At 39.0% G+C, this 18,035-nt stretch overlaps 1 protein-coding gene across 7 annotated transcripts in view; it reads right to left on the bottom strand.

The window, feature by feature from the left end:
• The window catches only part of fryb (furry homolog b (Drosophila)), an 85,351-nt gene that overhangs the window by 45,246 nt on the left and 22,070 nt on the right, over positions 1-18,035 (bottom strand). For 5 of the 7 annotated variants that reach the window (XM_041800986.1, XM_041800981.1, XM_041800982.1 and 2 more), the window contains exons 2-9: positions 7,631-7,824; positions 7,176-7,229; positions 6,882-7,021; positions 5,703-5,793; positions 5,270-5,349; positions 5,004-5,084; positions 2,474-2,642; positions 219-311 (exon numbers count right to left, since the gene is read on the bottom strand). In XM_041800986.1, the coding sequence (XP_041656920.1) occupies positions 219-311; positions 2,474-2,642; positions 5,004-5,084; positions 5,270-5,349; positions 5,703-5,793; positions 6,882-7,021; positions 7,176-7,229; positions 7,631-7,750 (828 nt within the window). In that variant the 5' untranslated portion in view covers positions 7,751-7,824. Of the gene's footprint in view, positions 1-218; positions 312-2,473; positions 2,643-5,003; positions 5,085-5,269; positions 5,350-5,702; positions 5,794-6,881; positions 7,022-7,175; positions 7,230-7,630; positions 7,825-9,858; positions 10,754-18,035 lie in introns of those variants that run through there. The other 2 variants (XM_041800985.1, XM_041800984.1) reach the window with 2 other exon arrangements.

Here is an 18,035-nt window from a genome sequence, read left to right as displayed (position 1 = left end):
ATTCAAGAACAAATAAGACAAACAATGATTTTTTTTCTGTCATTTATAGGCACTATTCTGGTGGGAATCAGCTGAAGACTGTGATTTTTAAAAATCTGCATCATAAATGGTAAATTTTAGAGCTAAATATTTTCTACCACATCTTTTATTGCAAAAAATAAAACCTAAAAGGAGGGATAATTACAAATGCAATGAACAGTAAAAGGCAGAGCACTTACAGCGGCTACAGGAACAAGTATCTCCACAAACAGTCCAGCCAATGAGTGCTTAATGTCTTTATCCTTTACCTCCAGGAAATACTGTGCACACTCCTAAAGACACAAAGAGAGACAGAGAAGTTCTGAGAATGTGAAATATATGTATGTACGGGTTAACTCTGTTCATGCAATACCGCTGGCACCTTATCCTGTTTTTCATGGGGTTAGGAAATGAGAAACATTCTTGTGCTGCAAACATCAAAGGGCCAATAAAGAAAACACTTAACACCTTGTTACTCCAGTTGAAGTGAGAGGAGTGCTGTGAGCATACTTACTACTTCCAGACATTAGCATGCCCCGAGAGACATTATTCTAAACATTTGGAATAAATCATTGACTTTCAATAACAGGTCAGCTGCAAAATAATACCAACTTAACAGGGTAAGATTAGTTTTGAATTTAGATGAGATTGTATTTCACTTGGTTTTGACTTAAGATTTGTGTTAGAGGCAAGACTCAAAAGTGTGTGATTAAAAATCTAAACATAAGACCACAAAACTACACAGGTGCTTAAAATGAAGCTCATAGACAGTCCAAGATGTTGGTACACGCCTCCATGTCTTCTGGAAGTGTTATTTTGTATTCAGCCTTTGGTCTAAGGTGTCTTGAAAATATTCCAAACATCCAAATTCTAAAACAGCCCTCCCTGTTTAATGATGATTTTGCTGTCAGGGATAAAACCAGACCTTTAGGAATATTAAATTTGCAGGTTGAACTGCTACAAAGATGACCATGATACATTCTTGGTTCTTTGCTGAAACTTTTTCTTTAAGAGAATACTCTAAGTCAGTGGTACTCAGGATTGCCCTAATCAGAAGGGACATTGACAAAAATATTTTTGCTTAGCCCCAATACAAAAAGGTCCCCTCTTTCCTGACATCAATTTGCAGTAGAGAATTGTGGTATAATAATAGTTAATTATGGAATAAAAAATATGATGCAAGATGCAATTTGGGATGAAGATTTTTATAATTGATCATTTTACCCTTATCCGTACCTGTTAGGATCCAAGTCATTATCAATACTATCATCAAAAAATATGAATAACTTGTTGAGGGTATGAGACATTGCATTTTAAAAGGAACTGGCAATAACTGAATTGAGCCTGTGTTCAGATTTTAATTTAATTTTTTTTTTAACAGACCTTACATCAACGTTTGGTAGTGCTTACCACCGCTGCTTTGAGAGGAAAAGGATAACTGTCCCACAGCAGCAGCCGGAGATGACAAAGATTTATTTTTCTTAACCCCTTCACAGTCAGTCTGCAGGTTGCTTTAAGTTACTTTACAATGCTGCCAAGGACTACCAACGCTGATGGACTTGGAAGTTGGGTTCTCATTTGCAAGAACTGATGTCTTTGCAGCAGATTTTTAAGTGTGAAAACGCATGTCCGCCAACAGGGTTAGATCTGGTATAAATTGTTGTCATAGCAATCAAACATTTCTGTGATAATCTTCCTCCTGAAAATACTTCTAATGGATTTTTTTGTTTGTTTTGTTGGATTGGATTGTTTTGACTTAAAAGAGCCACAACTAGTCACAAAAGAGACAAGCTCAAGAGCTACAGGTTGAGTATCAGAGGTAGAAGTGCTTTATAGTATCTCTCTCATACACTATCATTGGCTGTAAATCACAGTGAGGCATCCACCGTGAAAACTTTGACTTGGTTGCTTCTTGAACAAGTAAAATCAGTTATTATGATAGAACGTACATCTGAACACAATCTATCTACAGCAGGTGAATATGTGCATACATGCATGTTTTTTTCCTTTTTATGTCTCTTGATCCTCAACGTTTATACTTGACTTTCCTCATCAAGGCAAAGGGGATATGTAAATAGTTTGTTTTTATTTGATGGGGCTACATGAGCAGATTTTCCCCCCAAAGCTCTTAATACATCTTGTGTTAAAAAGTGAGCACAAAAAAGCCATACCATTGAAACCAACAACCAAAACCATCCACTAAAGATGGACTATGATGACTACCTCAGTCAGTGAAATATATTGATAGATAAAAAAATATTTTGATATCTACTCAAATTACTGAGCAGGGGTATGACAAAAACACAATTGTACATTGTACTTGATTTTAGATGTATTTTTTATTGTTTTGTAAAGCCTTGTTTTAGTTCATGTCAGTTTGAAAAAGTTTCAGCAAATTTGTTTTGTTATTTCATTCATTTTTCATGAACAATGATAACTTCAGAGGCGGCTCTACCTGCATGAACTGAAAGGAGGCTTCGAAGTCTTCCACAGGATACATTTTGATACGGAAAAACTTGAGTCCCATGATGAGGCTGATGGTGGACTGGATGACGTAGGGGCTCTGCTCCTTCTGCCGCAGCTCCTTCAGCTCTGAGATGAATTTTTTTCTCACTCCTGGGAACCTGTGGCCAAAGCAGTGACACATTTATGAAGCTCTATTCTCTTTAGTTTTTACAATGTATTCTAATATACTATGTGGTTGTATAGTGAGTGAAACTACAACAATTAAGTACATATTTACATGCTTATATAGCTGAGTGAGTTGGCATGGATTATTTTTCTCTTTCTCACTGTTACTCCTTAATGCACCTGTTTTTTGCATGTACTAGTGGGTGTGTGTGCTTGTGTATGCACCCACCATCCAGATAGATTTTACCATCAGTGCTCAGCGTGCCTATATTTAGAAAGGCATCTGGAGGGGTGATGTGGAGGGAATGTGAACGTGTGTGTCTAGTTTTTTTCACATGCTTTTGCATGATACGCAGGAGTTACCACAGCAGTTTAGGGAGAGGAACAACCATCAGACTTACACAGACACATAAACAACACCATTCATAATCACATACAGTGGAACGCCAAGATTTAAGCACTGCATCAGGTTTTTAATGTTCAGCTTTTTCATTCCCCTCTATGTGGACATTACAGTAAATAAATAACACTGATAAGAAATCAACAAAAGAGCATAATCAAAAGGAAAAACACTCATCCAGATAGAGGAGGGTTTATGTTTGGTACACTAAGTCTCCACGTATTGACTGTGATCCATTATTTAGATCGATGACTGTGTTAAATGCTGTTATGCTCTGATATTGTGTATGTGTGTACGCATGTGTGTATCAGTGCAGTGACTGAACTACTGTGAACTTCCTCCATCACAGTAATAACCTCTTGGAGCACTGGAACAGAGCTCATCTCTCATCACCCACAACATTAAACAGAAGCTCTAGCATCATCTAGAGTGTCATTATCATCAGTCGTCAGCATAAACACACTTCCAGGCTGTGAGTACACGGGGTATGGCAGGCATTTGTTCCTGTTACTACCTCACTCAAGACAAATGGACTGTATTTATAATTGTTTCTACTGGAAATGGGGTCAGGAGGAGGACAGGTAGCTACTGTAGAAATAAATTCAATGTTCCACTCATAGCCTAAAGCAGCAACATGACCCAAATTAGAAAATTCTATTAGGGCTGCCTGAATGACATGACAAATTTAGCCTAAAATTAGGATAATAAATAAACAAATTCTTCACTTCATACTGGATTTTACTTCATTCTGTAATTGCTAACTTGACTTGTGAACCCTGGAAAATATAAATATAGGGGAAATACTGAAATGTCATCGTTTTTTTTTACTCTTTTAACTTTATGGTTTCTTAAGATAGTCATACTTTGGGACCCCTGGGAGGATCCTAAGACATAAAACAAAAACAAAAAAAACAACAACAACAAAAAAAAAAATCCTCCAGAGAAATATTTCATCCATAATTGTAAAAAAATATCCTTAAAATTAGTTACATTTCAAATAAAATCACGGTTATTCACTGAAATTTGTGCCTAAATGTAAGGAATGTGTACACAAAGTCCTTAAAATATACATTTTTACATGATTATTTATGCAAAGCTGTGTTACTGTTCTTTGCGAGGCAAATTTCCCCAAATCTATCAGCCATGGTGGACAAAGGGTCATGAAAGTATCATGGCAGGGAGATTTTCTACCAGAAAACAAAATTTAAAGTAAATCCCCAACATCTGTCTCTTTGCTCTGGCACAGTGCCAGGCAGCTGTGCTCTGATCAGATGCATTTTTTTTTTAATTTGGGTGGATCTCATTTCTTATTTTACTGCCTCATTTTTCATAATTTTGAAGCTTAATTTTAGAAACTTCGAGATGTTTTTCATGACTGAAATTTGACCTGGTGGTTCATAACACAGTGGCCTGTCATACAACAAACCTAAAACAGAGATTGTTTATCATTTTACAGGGACTTTAATATAGGCCACACTCACCTGGCAAATCCAGATAAAAATCCTATTTTAACATACCGGAGGAAAGAAAAGTTTCATGATTTAAGACAGGAGTGCATTATCAGAAACTCAACAGGGATATTCCCTTTGTTGAATTGGTGGCTGTTTTCTCCTTATTAGCCAATTAAGTTATGTTTTTTGTTTTAAATTTGATATTTACCTTGACTTGTTAATTGTATAAGTGTGGGTGTATATTTTCTAGAAATCTGACAAGTGCACTTGAGGAAATTCAGAGTTTTCGCGGTGAATAGCTATGTGATAAAGGTCTAAATAAGATTCTCCATTATGGGGCATATGGCCATTACTTAATAATCTCAGCAAGCTTTCAGAAGCAGTTTATAAAGTTGGGAAACTAAATGTCAATAACTCAAAAACACAAAAACTAACTGAAAGCATTGTGAATGCACACACAGAAAGTACAAACAATACTTTGCTAAATCAGTGCAAGTCAGTACCTGGACTGAGCTACAACTCCCACAACCTCCGCATAGAGGTCAGCCACTATGTGCATGTTGCCAGTGTTGGGTCCCAGGTACCTACAAAGCCAACACAGAAAATATAAATAACAATGTGAAGTTATGTACAGAACTGCTGTTATGAAACATTTTTTTATTTGTTAGAGAAGTGCAAGTATAAACTATATGTTAATCATACAAATAAAATGTAGCAGATTTTTTTATTCAGGTACATTTTTGTTCCTGGTAAATGTAACATGTCTTACCCCTCTTTGTATTTGAAGTGCTTGAAGGCCAGGTTTATGACTTCTTGGATGAGTCCATCCAAAAGAGGATGGAGAGGAATCTAAATAAAAAGAAAGAGTTGTGAATAAATGTTGCTGAATTGGCTTTGATGCATTATGTTTTTGCAAATCCACTTAAGTTGTATCACTAACATGCCAATAGCCTTTTAAATTCCTTTTGAGGGTTGGAAACTGAGTTTGATATCTGACATTGAGTGTGTTATTAGTCAAAGAAAAACATGTTAAAAATTCAGACTGTTGAAACCCTGTCACTGTATTATAAACAGACCTGTTTCTAACAGTCAAATCAAAGTGTGTGTTTGTTTTCACTGGTGAATAAGTTTTTACCTTTTCACTGTTAAGAAGTTAAACCACACAAGCTTGGAGACTGATATAGCTTTCCAATCAGACTCACCTGCTTTAGAACTTCAATAAGCACAAGTGAAAAGATGAAGTCTATCGCCAGATCTCTCCGTTCCAATAAGTAGTCCTTCTGCTGCTCATCACTAAGACAGAGGGAGAGAAAAAGACACAGAGATATAAGTTGTCCTGGTCACTGTAGTCCAAGCACAAACTCTGCACATCAATATGTCAAACAGGAGAATCTGCTTACTGAGGATTTTTTTCAACATAGGAATATTCGAGGTGTAATTCTGTACAATATTTTAGTGCTGTTTGTTGCTTGGGTAGAGGCTTTGTAAAGATTGCATCCTCGGTGCACTTCATTTATGTATTTTTCTTGTTGTGCTATTGTTTCATAATATATTTATTTTCTTAGGTTTCGTTTTGCTGCTGATTTGTGTGGAAGGTTTGTACAGTTAAGCCTGGCTTATAATTCTACATTAAATCTTAGCTGTTGTGGTCTAAACCCTTAAGAGTACAACATACTGTGCTTGTGCATTGATGTGTCTGCATCATTCTGCACTATTCTCCCAAAACACAAATTAGCAGGGAGATTCCTATGCTCAATATATTGTCAGTTCACTGTCCAATCGCATTCTCTCCTTTTTTGTAAACAGGAAATAATGGCAACTGAAACTGAGTGTATTATATTGAGCTGATAAAATCTGAGCAGTGGTTGAAGATAACAGAGGAGACATTGGAAGGATGGAGTTTATAGCCGCCGAATCAGCAGAGGAGTTTTTTGGGCTTGTTTGGCCACTGAGAGATGTAGATGAGGAAATGTACCTCAGATATTTTAAGATGCTGGCAAGCAATTGGGTTGTCTTAGGCAGCCATTCATTTCACACAAAGCAACACAAAATATACCTGCATACATTACTCAGTGACTGGCAGCCTACGAGTACCAGGTTATCATGGTCATAGCCAAAAGTATAGCCTTACTAAGTCGGACAGACATTTAAGGTTAAGGTGTGTAGCTTGTTTTATGAATCAGGATGACAATAAAATCTCATATAAAAATGTCAGTGAGACTGTTCAAATGGTGGTGTTTGGTTAATTGTTGTTTTTCCACACTTTTTAAACCATGCATTTTTATCACTTTAAAGTCACAATCTAAGCACTTCTAAGATAGATGCAGAGTCATTGCAGGGGAGAGTTTTAAACTGTGTGTATTCTGCTGGTGTCATCTCACTTTTTGGACTTGGTGTTTGCCCTGGGTCGATACTCATGGGACTCATCCTCCAGGCCGTTCTGCCTTTTGTACCAGTCGAACAGAGTTTTTAGGATCGAGGGCAGGCAGTACTCGGCTAGAGAACTCATCGTGCTGATCAACTGAGGGTGAGAGAGAGATAGAGAGAGAGAGAGAGAGAGAGAGAGAGAAAGTGAGGTTAATCCCATTCCCAAAATGCAACACTGTTACTGCTTGATTTGGATAATGGATAAAAATGGGGGCAGCTCAGACTGCTGCTGATGATTGTAAACACACCTGATCAAACTGTGGGTCCTCTCCTCTTTGCAGAGATTTGTTGAGGGGCTTCTCCTGTTAGACAAGAACAGGCAGTAAGATAAACAGTCAGGAGAAACAAGTGACAATCTGTTACAAAAACCATTTGACAGGTAATATGATACACAATCCCCAAAAGTGTTACCAGACAGAGCACTGAACCTTCAGGTAAGTCTAAGTAGCTTTTACTGCAAGTTAGAAAATAAAAATGGGGTCAAATATTCTTCCGCTTCTTCAGCTAATCAGTATCACTACAGTATCACTGTCTATTAATGGCAGTGATACCATATATTAGCCGGCATACTGAAGACATACTGTTCAAAAACAATAAGCTGAAACTCAAAAAATGTAAAGCAATCTAATTCTGTAACCTGAGAGGAGCAGGAGATTAGCAAAAGAAACACAAAAAGATGACATAAATATGCAAAGTCACTCACCAGGGGTTCAGCCATGATGATGCGAATCTTGCGCTCGGAGAGTAAAGTGAAGTTTGCGAAGAGGCTTTTGAGGACAAATTCGCCTGGCTTACTCTCAGGGTCCACGTTGATGGGCGCCATGACGACAGGACCCTTCCTCTCTCCCAAGGTTCCACTGACTGGCGGGAGTGGGGGCTTTAGTCCCACTGGAGAGGCTGAGGAGACAGAGGACAGGAGAATTAGTTGGAGCAGATGGTGTTTAAAAACTAATACTATAGCCAGAGCCAGCCAGGGCACCACCACCACTACAGACAAAAAAAATCCAACATACTATTATTCCCTGCTTTTTTTCTGATATTTCTATCAATCATGATCTATTCTTTATGTTTTTGTTTTTTTTTGGGGGGGGGGGGTAAAGAGGAAGTCTAATAATAACACAGAACCAGAAAGTAAACAATGGAGCATTTTTTAAGCCATTTACTTAAAAAAAAAAAACCCCCAGAAGAACCGCAAGGATTCTAGACTCTACAATGGGCCCTTGCTTTAACTGCTAATTGTAATCGTAATCGCTAATCGTAACTCTCTCATATTACACTATGTAATATGTTTTACAGTACAACACTTTCCTCAAAATGACTTTGTGAAAATCAATGGTTTGAGGAAAAAAAAGGCCAAAGGTCAGTGTTTGTAGGCAGGGTAGATATCTGCTGTTACCAATGTAAAGCCTATGCATCTGTGCAATCCTAGTCTGAAGTTTTGTACTGACACTTTCTATAATCTTCTAAGGGATGCATGATACAGGATTTAGGCTGATATGCAGATGTTTTCAAACTCATTTTAGCCAATACCAATACGTTTATATACACACCTATACTACCAAGTGTCTCATGTGCAGAGAGAGGCTGAGTCAAGTGGAGCTTTTTAAGTTTGCCACTTTATTCATACTGTTCAGGGCTAAATGTAGACCTCTTAAACTTGATGTGGGAAAGTCTAAGTGTGCCTTGGGAATTTTTCCAAGAATTCATTATTGTTTTGACTATACAACAACTTAAGATACTTTTACATGTGTTTGCAATGGCATGTTTGATCCTATTACTGATTAAGATAGCCATTGTTACAAGGATGCCATTTTAAAGCTTGCAGAATTGCATTATTTCAGTGGCATTTCTGGTATGTTCTAACTCTACAGATTTTGAATGATTACGTGTAGAAATGCCAAACAAAAGGTGCAAAAAGTTTTAAGTTTACAACAGTAGATTGCTTTAATCAACAACTGTGAATAAGGCAGATAAAACAGATATTTTAGAGTGTATTTGTGTGCCTCAGTTGATCCCAAATGGTGAAGGCCAGGAATGTCTAGGAGTGGGATGTGAATTTAAGCAACCTTTCATTATTACTACAACTATACATCCAATGAAGACACAAATAAAGACATGTTAAAGAGGAGATTCTGCATGAATATGGAAATGGTGCGCCTTGAGATTTTGGCTTGATTTTAGGTGTGCCTTGGGCAAAAAATGTTTGAAAGTCACTGCCCTTGGGAACTACCCATACCTGATACATTTTTCCAATCTTTAGGGAGGATATGATTTATAATGGCGATATGCTCGACCAGTAATATCAGCTGTAAATATTAGAAGAAATGTTCATATCTGCCAATACTGATATTAGACTTGTTAAGCTAACATCTGCTGATACTGAAATCATTCCAAAATTCTGTGCATCCCTAATATTAATACACATTTGCGCTCATCAGCTAACGTCATGAATGTAATGCTAATCTCAATACAACAACCATCTTGCATCATAGAGCAAAAGCTAAGTTTTACAAGATAAATATGGCTAAACATGCAGGGAAGAATATAGAAAGGGCTGGTGGAGCTCAACCAGTTTAGATGATGAAAAATAACACATTCAAACACAATACAATTTCAGCAATGGTAGCCAAACAACAAAGAAGAGGTTTGTGTGCCTTCACTTTTTCCCCACAAGATGAAACAAGCTATAATTCACTCAAGCCATTCCCAGAAGTGTCTGGTGTGTGCGAGTTAACAACTCTGTCAGGTCCATCTGACCTCTCCTGACCATATGACCTGACCTCCTTGAAGAGGTGAAGTGTAAATACTAATTCCCCAACAGTACAGCCCCCCTTAGGCCTAACAGACAACAACCTGTTTGTTTGTAACCCGAGAACTCAAAAGACGCAAACTTGGCGTGCATGTAAACACATAACGCCCCTGCACGCTTACCAAGACCCTTGATGAAGCTGATGACACTAGCCCTGCTCCATTTAGTTGGCACTTCCATGGTGAGGACAGCCACTCAGTGGGGCAGAGACACAGTGGGTGGCGAAGAGTTATATGGGAAGAAACACTGGGATTTAGGGTGAATGGAAGAGGGTAGAGGGGGTTACCAAGAAGTCTATGAAGTTTAAAATATAGCTCCCATGATTGACAAGTAAAAGCACTTCCTTTGAGAAGACTTAGGCGCACAGAAGTCAGTCTTTAATATTCAACCACTGCATGGAGACAGTGACCACAGACATCTGAGTGGTGTCTGGTTTCTGCACAGGGCAGGTTTTAACCAAAGCTAAAACAGTAAAGCTCCATCCTTCAGAAAATGCCAGGCAGGTAAAGTGAAAGATGTTTGCCAGGGGCAAAAAGTAGAGATCTCATGACAGCTGTATCCAACATTTAATCCAAATGAAAGTGGAAGACATGCTGCACCCACACCAGAAGAGCCAGGGGTAAAACTGCCCAAAGAAAGACTTGACTACTCAGATAAGTGCAATCACAGAAGAAGAGATGTTGTCAAAGCGTCTCCTAAAAGTAACAGAGGGCGAACAAGTTAAGTCTACCAACGCTGGTAAGGAAATATTCCACTGTACAGCTCCAGCAGAGTTTTATGTAGCTCAGATGCAGCGTAGAGCCCCATGTTTGAGAGCTATATGAGCCCTCAGACCAACTATCAGGTTCTACTTCTGCTCCGCCTCCGGCCTGCCATCACGTCCCCGTACGGCAGCAGCGCCTTTGAATCCTTGCATTGGAAAAGTTGTATGAAGATAAAGTGCTTCTTTCAGTGGCCGTTTTGTGGCTGTCCTTCAGTTGTCAGAAGCAGTTAAGTAAAGTCTGCTCCTTGTGGAGATCTGACCAGAAGAGTCGGGTTGGAATTTCAACACTGCCCCGAGAGAGAGGCGAGGGGAGGAGGGAGGGCGCTATATATAGACCACTGGAGGTCACTCTCTTACATACCCACCACTCCTACTGACCCCTACCCACACTCAAGTGCACACACATGCAAACTCAGACACAAACATGACTACAAAAACACACACATGTACTCTAATCTGAAGTTTTTCCAGGGGGGACGGTGACAAATCTGGAAAATGTATTAATGTGATTTAACTACAAAGCAAGCAGCACTGATCTAATTTAACAATGGTTGCTCATAAACTGACATAATCACTTAAAGCTTCCCAGTCACATAAATTTAAGTTGTGTGTGTGTGTGTGTGTGTCAACATGTATGTGTGTGTATGTGTGTCTTTGGGGAAGAAGAGTAGGGAGACTTTACGATGTGCAATAGAGCAGTCGATACAGAGCACTGCAGCGCTTCCTGAGATCCTCAGATCTGTTTGCATGACTCAACATTAAAAGTGATGAGTCAGCAAAAAGCTGTCATCTGATCAATACGTTGGTTTAGTTACATACATCCAAAAAGGCTTGTTTAAGACACTGTGTGAGCAAGAGTGAGAGTGATGAGAAAAAAAAGGGGAAAATTAACATGTTTAAGATGGCATGAGCTCGATGAGGGTGCCTGCTCTACTTCCAGAGCTGAACTGGCACCCAGGTTGTTTTATTTTTAATACCATGGCAATAAAAATACTGAACATCCCTTCCCTATCTTTCCTTCATAAATGTAATATTTGTTTGATTTTGAGATTGTTACTCAGAACACATTGTGCAATTTGTTTTATTTTTGGGTTGAACCTTCTCCATTTATTATCAAAGTCTGACACTACAATTACAAATTGGCATACACAACATAAAGCTTCGTTTAACTTCAGTTTGAAAATACTTCAGTGTTTTTACTTATTCACTAGGATTAAAAACTGCTTGACACAAATCTACATTTAACAATGACTTGTTTGGTACTTTCACACAGGGCATTTTATATTTGCTAGTTTCTCCAGCTGTTGAGGTTGCGATGAGGGGTGGTGCCTAGACATAGTGGGAAAAGTCAGGGTAAGGTTGGGAAAAGCTGGTTACACAAACAGGGAATCATTTTTCAGACTGTCTCATTTCAGATCGGCTTAAGCGATCTCCACAGGCTTCGGGGCTATGTCCTCCATAGGCTAGGGTCTTAGAAGGCTGTAGCCTCTGATTTAATACACAACAGTTTTTTCTGATGTCTAGCCTTGCTCACCTGCAGTGCTGTCTGACATCATCAGGAGTGCCTTCAAAATTCTATAAATTTAACCAAGAAATGTTGTTAATATGCAGATGATTTACTATCCTGACATTAATAATCAAAATGGTCTCATTTGCCCTGAAATCATGTCAGTGTTAGGGTCAGCAAATGAATAACGTACTGTATGTCAGTAAGCAAGCTCTACACAAGAATCAGGCTTTTAATTTTATTTTTCAGTGCTGCAGTGTGACCAAAATTGTGTTTTTAAGGCCTATGTGCCCATTCCATGATAATATATGCATTGTAATTGTTTTCAGAAAGTGCTTTAGAGGCGTGGTTCTCTACTGGTCTCTTAAATATCAAATCACAACCCAACAATGGATCTTAATCTAATAAAAAATGTTGCTGGTCAAATCTTGGATGGATCAAATGTATGACTGATAAAGAGATATGACAAAACAAATACATCCATTTACCCATTATAGCATGTCAATTTCTGTCAATTTGCCAAAGATCTTGTGGAATTACAACACTATGATGGGAGAAAAAACAGCTATGTTAACCCAAAAATGAGCGAAATGAGTTGAAATATTGAGAAAATATTAAAATTCATAGACTTTTGCAATCATTTTTTTCCAGGCACACATTTTAAAAACTCTGAAACCAACAGCAACCTCTGCTAACTACAAAGATAATTGCAATGTTTGTTCCAATTGTTTTAAATTGTCCAATTAAACTCGTTTGTATTGCAATGTATTATTAAATTCCTTCCAAACTGTCCATCTTTAGGTTTTAATGGTTGGTTTAAAGGGACACATTCTGTGGGAAATTGTGGTATTGAGCAACTTTTTTCACAGACTGAACAATCTGTGGAAAATAAAAGTCAATGTAAGTTGCAGAACTAGTAGAAAGCCAGCTTTGAATAGTTGCAGGTTGACCTTAATCCATCACTTCATACACTACATACAAGCATGATAAAGGGATGAATCATCATGAGTGACACATAAACACAACTTGACACATCAAACATTTGATATCAAACACAAGTCTTCATCTAGCGGTTGAGAGATATTCTAGCCTTGATTTAATCGAACATTTACAGGGTTTTTACAAAGACAAATATCTTAGGTCTGCTGGTATATTTTGTTGTCAGTGTTGAAATAAAGCAGATAGGGATGACTCACTTTTAAGAGCACAGACAATTACCACACCGACTGCTTTCAACAAGACCTAGCAGAACCAAACCTGTATGTTTTCAGAGGAGGCAGCTGACTAATCCTCATCGCATGTGATTAATGTTTCTCTGTATAACAGCCTTTTTTTGACCTCACTGGCCTTTTGTGCCTTACTTATATGAGCTTCAAATGCAAAAAAGGTAAAGCTACATGCTTCAGTTCACACATACAATTCCAAAGTTTGACATTCAGATGAACAAAAGTGTTTAACTATTATAAGTGATCATCTTAACTCATTCTCTACTAATCCTTTACAAAGACTACCTGAAAAACAAACAAACCTTAAAGTGCATATTATAACGATAACATGGCAGGTTACTTTACTGTGCTAACGTTTTCATAGTTTGCTAATCTCTTTGTTTACATTTGGATTCAGGATTGTTCTTTTGACTATGAGTGTGTTGTTATAGTTAATACAGGCCTGCACATGATTAATTTAGTCTGGCTGGCATGAGAGCGAACAAGTTCAAGCTAATGACGTCAGATATCCTCTGTTTATCTAACCTGACTTGAGTTATTAGGCCTGTTTGATGGCTTTGGAGCCTCATTACTGCCTGCATTATTCATGACCTTGAAAGACACAGATGTACTTAACTTAGTCCTACAGTGGGAATATACTATGTCACTGCTTTTTTATGACTTGATCATAAATGGAGGAAGGGGAACGGTCAACACAACTCTTGCTCTGCAGCTGATCATAACCCCTGCTGACAGCAACCTTCAGCTCCAAACATATGAGCTCCTCGCAGCTGCCCTGTACAAACCAAATGGTTATGACATCTAATTAAAGGACCAAATAACATGAAGACTATTCAGCACCAGAATGCAAAACAAGGCCTTTCTTGCACGCCTTAACTTATCAGAAAGTAACTTGCACATACCTGCCCAAAATAAGAGCCAATAAATGAGGACAATAACAGGAGATTCTGCTGGCTCATCTCTGTAGTTTATCAATAGGAAAAACATTGTTGTTACAGTAAGCTGCAAGTTGATGGCTATTTAACAGTCCCCAGAGGTGAAATAAAGACAGCAGTTGCCTACTCTTACTGGACGCATAAGTTTAATGAGCCTATTGCTGGATGCAGGGGTAAAGTACAGTATGTCCAGTTTGTTGGTGACGGCGGGAATACAGCAGCATTGACATTTATCCAGCACTGCTTTAGAGTGCTTTACTTTTTGTTTGGTAAACAGTGACTTACAGACTGAGGAAATGACTGGTGTATGAAGACTTTTAGGCTATAAACACTGCATGAGTTAGAGCTAAGAGAAAGATGATGAGACCAAACTTGCTGATCTCTTTTCATACTTGGTGTTGAATTTGGTCAGCTCATTGCTAAGGATAAAGATGATAATAAAACAGAAGATATGCTTAGTTTGCTTATTAATGTGCTTTGTAATTTCGCTAAACTGCCTAGGAACCACACTTAACCTCAGCTAACCTCTGAAGCTGGTCCCTCTCCCTCCATCTCGACCCCTGATTCTCCATTACTCCATTACATAACATTGCCAAATATTGACAGTGTGGATCATGCTGCATGCTGTCTACTTTTCAGTCTCTTCCACTCCACATAAATGCATAAACAAAAATGCAACGTAGGCACAGTGCAGGATCGACTGAATGCCTTTAGGAAGCACACATTTCTTTTCTGTACACCAGCTACAATGACCAGGATGCGTAAGCTGTACTCACTCCCTCCTAACGACTTGAGCAGAGACTTGATGCTGATGTCAAAGAAGCCTGAATCCTGCTGGCTGGTCGCCATGGCTGCAGAGGCTATGTCGCCACGGTGACAGACAGCAGAGGGGGGACAGGACGGCAGGATGAGGCGTTGCGGACGGAACAAGTGAGAGAAAGAGCGGTGTGAGCGGTCCGAAAGAGAGAGAGAGACTGGGAGGAAAGGAGAGATGGATACGGGTGGGCAGCCAGCGATGCGGATGCTGCGGCTGCTGAGTGTGTGTTTGTTTGTGTGCGTGTGCACAAAGAAATGCCTGTGTGTATGTCAGAGATAAAGGAAAAAGAGAGCGGCAGTCAGCCTTGCCTGCGCTCTGTGTTGCTATCTTGCTGGCTAACACCCCCCATCCCCTCTCTGTTTTGCTCTCTCAGGACAGTGATACACAGATGTTGGTAGACGCAGGCAGCCAATCCTCTTAGAGGAAGGACAGAGAGAGAGAGAGAGGAGGAGAGAGAGGAAGGGGAGGGATAAAAACATACAGTAGATAGCACTGCATGGGGTGGATTGCAGAAAGATGAAAGATTTGCTCAATGAAGACTATGGAAGGAGGAAGACTGGTGAAATGAAGATTACAGAGACAAAACGCAGAAATGTTGTAATTCTGTTTCAAAATATATGCTGAGTGAGCATATTGTAAGCCAGCCTCAGCCAATGAGAGCAGAGAGATGCACTGATAGGCAGTCAGCACTAATGAATTGCTGAGAATAACAACTGGTCAATGGCATCGCGTGTCTGAGTCCATACTGCACACGTAATCCAGCAGAGATGTGAGCACAAAGTGTGGGCGACATGTATACTATTTCTAGAGAAGTGTGTGATGGTTGTGCAACCATGCAATGCACAATGACTGCTCTGTTCAGAATACATTATCTACTGCACAGTGCACAATAACAAGTTTTCAAATTCAGATAAGGGAGTTTAGGCAGTATAGTGTGGAGTTAATTTCAACGGGGCATAAGGGAACACTTTTCCGAAAACAAATTTTGAATGATCACTTTCACACTTTCTCTACAGCTGCCAAAATAAGACCACAAGAAGTAGTCCTTAACAAAACTGTTGAAATGCCCAACTGAGTGGACTACAGGTATTAACATAATAAACCAACAGACAGAATGTACCAGCAGGGAGAAGCATGGACTGAAGGCAATACTGAACAAAGTCAAAGTGATGCCAGGTGCTTGGTTATTGGAGCAGACTTTTGCAGACAATCAACAGCAGCCACCATATTGAAGACCCTGTCAGACAAAGAGGTGGATTTGAGGTGGACTTTGCGTAACACACAGGGCTCCTGCAGACCCTTGGAAAGTCTTAAAATGTCTAAAGTTGCACATTCGAAATTTAAGACCATAAAAAGTCTTAAAAAAAGTCTGACATTCCCATATCGAATCTTCGTTTTCTAGCCAACCTTACACAAGTTTAATCATCTTTCTCCATAAATTATAGCGTAAATATTCTCCAAAATTCAGTGAATTTAGTGCTTTATGTTCTTAATTTCCTGTGATTGATAAACCCTGTGCTGTTGTGAAACACTAGCCCAGTTCTCCGATCTACCAGGCAGTAAATATGTTTATCTAGCTGAAAAAAATCAATAGCATTTTCACATGGGGTGACTACGTTACTACTGCAAATAGCCTCAAGTGAACACTTGTGGAAATGCAGCTTGTATAGCACTTTAGAAGTTGTCTGACAACTCACAGCACTTTTACATTGCATGTCACACTTAACAATTCACACCCATTCACTCCACATTAGGGATGTTCCTAAGTGAATCCTTTCACATCCTATAGTGCATATTCTAACTGCATTTAGTCAAATAAATATATTCTGCAAATCAACTTCACACTATAATGTTGCAAAGTTTGTTGACAAAATGTTGTAAAGATTACTAAGGATTTTATTGATGACTATGGATTATATTGATGACCAATTCTCCATAGAAATGTCTGCCATCAGTGTGTGAATGTGGTGAATGGGATGAAAGGGTGTGAATGGGTCAGATGACTAGAAAAGTGCCATTTAAGCTCAAATCCATGTAACATTTACCACTGACTTCCAATCCAGTGTTTGTGCTAAAACATGCTGTTCTGATGAGATGCCATCGATGCTATCAGTTCAACGTTGTTTACACTGGATTACAAAGCACTGTGGCAGCATGGCCCTGCTCATTAAGAAGGGTTACTAGAGGCAGGCAGCTGTGTAAGAGCAGTGGTTCCTAAACTTTTCTCTCTGGCCCCCTTTTTTAGATGAAAATATTTTCAGCCCCCACCATTAACAAATAAACTTACATCAAAACACACGGAAAAAAAAAAACCTCTCACACTGGGAGAACGTGGTAAAATGATGACGTACTGTTCTCTCTTTAATACGCATTGTTGTATGGGTAAAGCAGAAGGCAAAACATGACCTTTCATTAAAATTTCTTATGTTTAAGTCGTAATGACATCTTCTGTGGATTTATTGTTAGCCCTATATTTACCTGGAAATCATCTTAAAAACTTTGCTGTGTTTTGTTAGCAGTGTTGTGTTTATGTAGCCTTGCTGAACATCCCCAACATTGCTTTGGGCCCCTGTCTGTGGGAATCACTGGTTTAGATGATGCATTTCACTGTGATTGTGGGCCTGAAATATTAATTAATTCTGGTCCTGACCACCACTGGATCTGAATTTAACAGTTTAGCCAGCTGATCAAACTCATCCCTTTTCCATATTCACACACAGATGGCAAAAGCTGCTATGTCGAGCAGCCACCAGTATTCCCATTCTTATGCATCCATACATGCCACTGATGCAGCAGTGGGAGCAAACTGGGGTTAAATGTTAAGGAACTGGGGCTCAAAACCTTGACCTTCCAGTTCAGAGATGGCCAACTCTATCTCCTGAGCCACAACAGCAGTAAGTGACTGAAAGATTTTTTTGTACCCTGGATTTTGCCTCTTAGGCCAAACACAAGGTGTCCTTGCTTCATGATGAGGATGACTGAGGCCAAAAGCAGCTTCTGAGGGATACCTGCAGACAAATGCTAAAAGAAAACCTTACAACTCCTCTGCAG

This window comes from Cheilinus undulatus, linkage group 12, assembly GCF_018320785.1.
Source record: "Cheilinus undulatus linkage group 12, ASM1832078v1, whole genome shotgun sequence".
NCBI classification, from domain to species: domain Eukaryota; kingdom Metazoa; phylum Chordata; class Actinopteri; order Labriformes; family Labridae; genus Cheilinus; species Cheilinus undulatus.
Note: the sequence above shows the minus strand (reverse complement) of the source record. Positions and strands in the feature narration are given on the sequence as shown.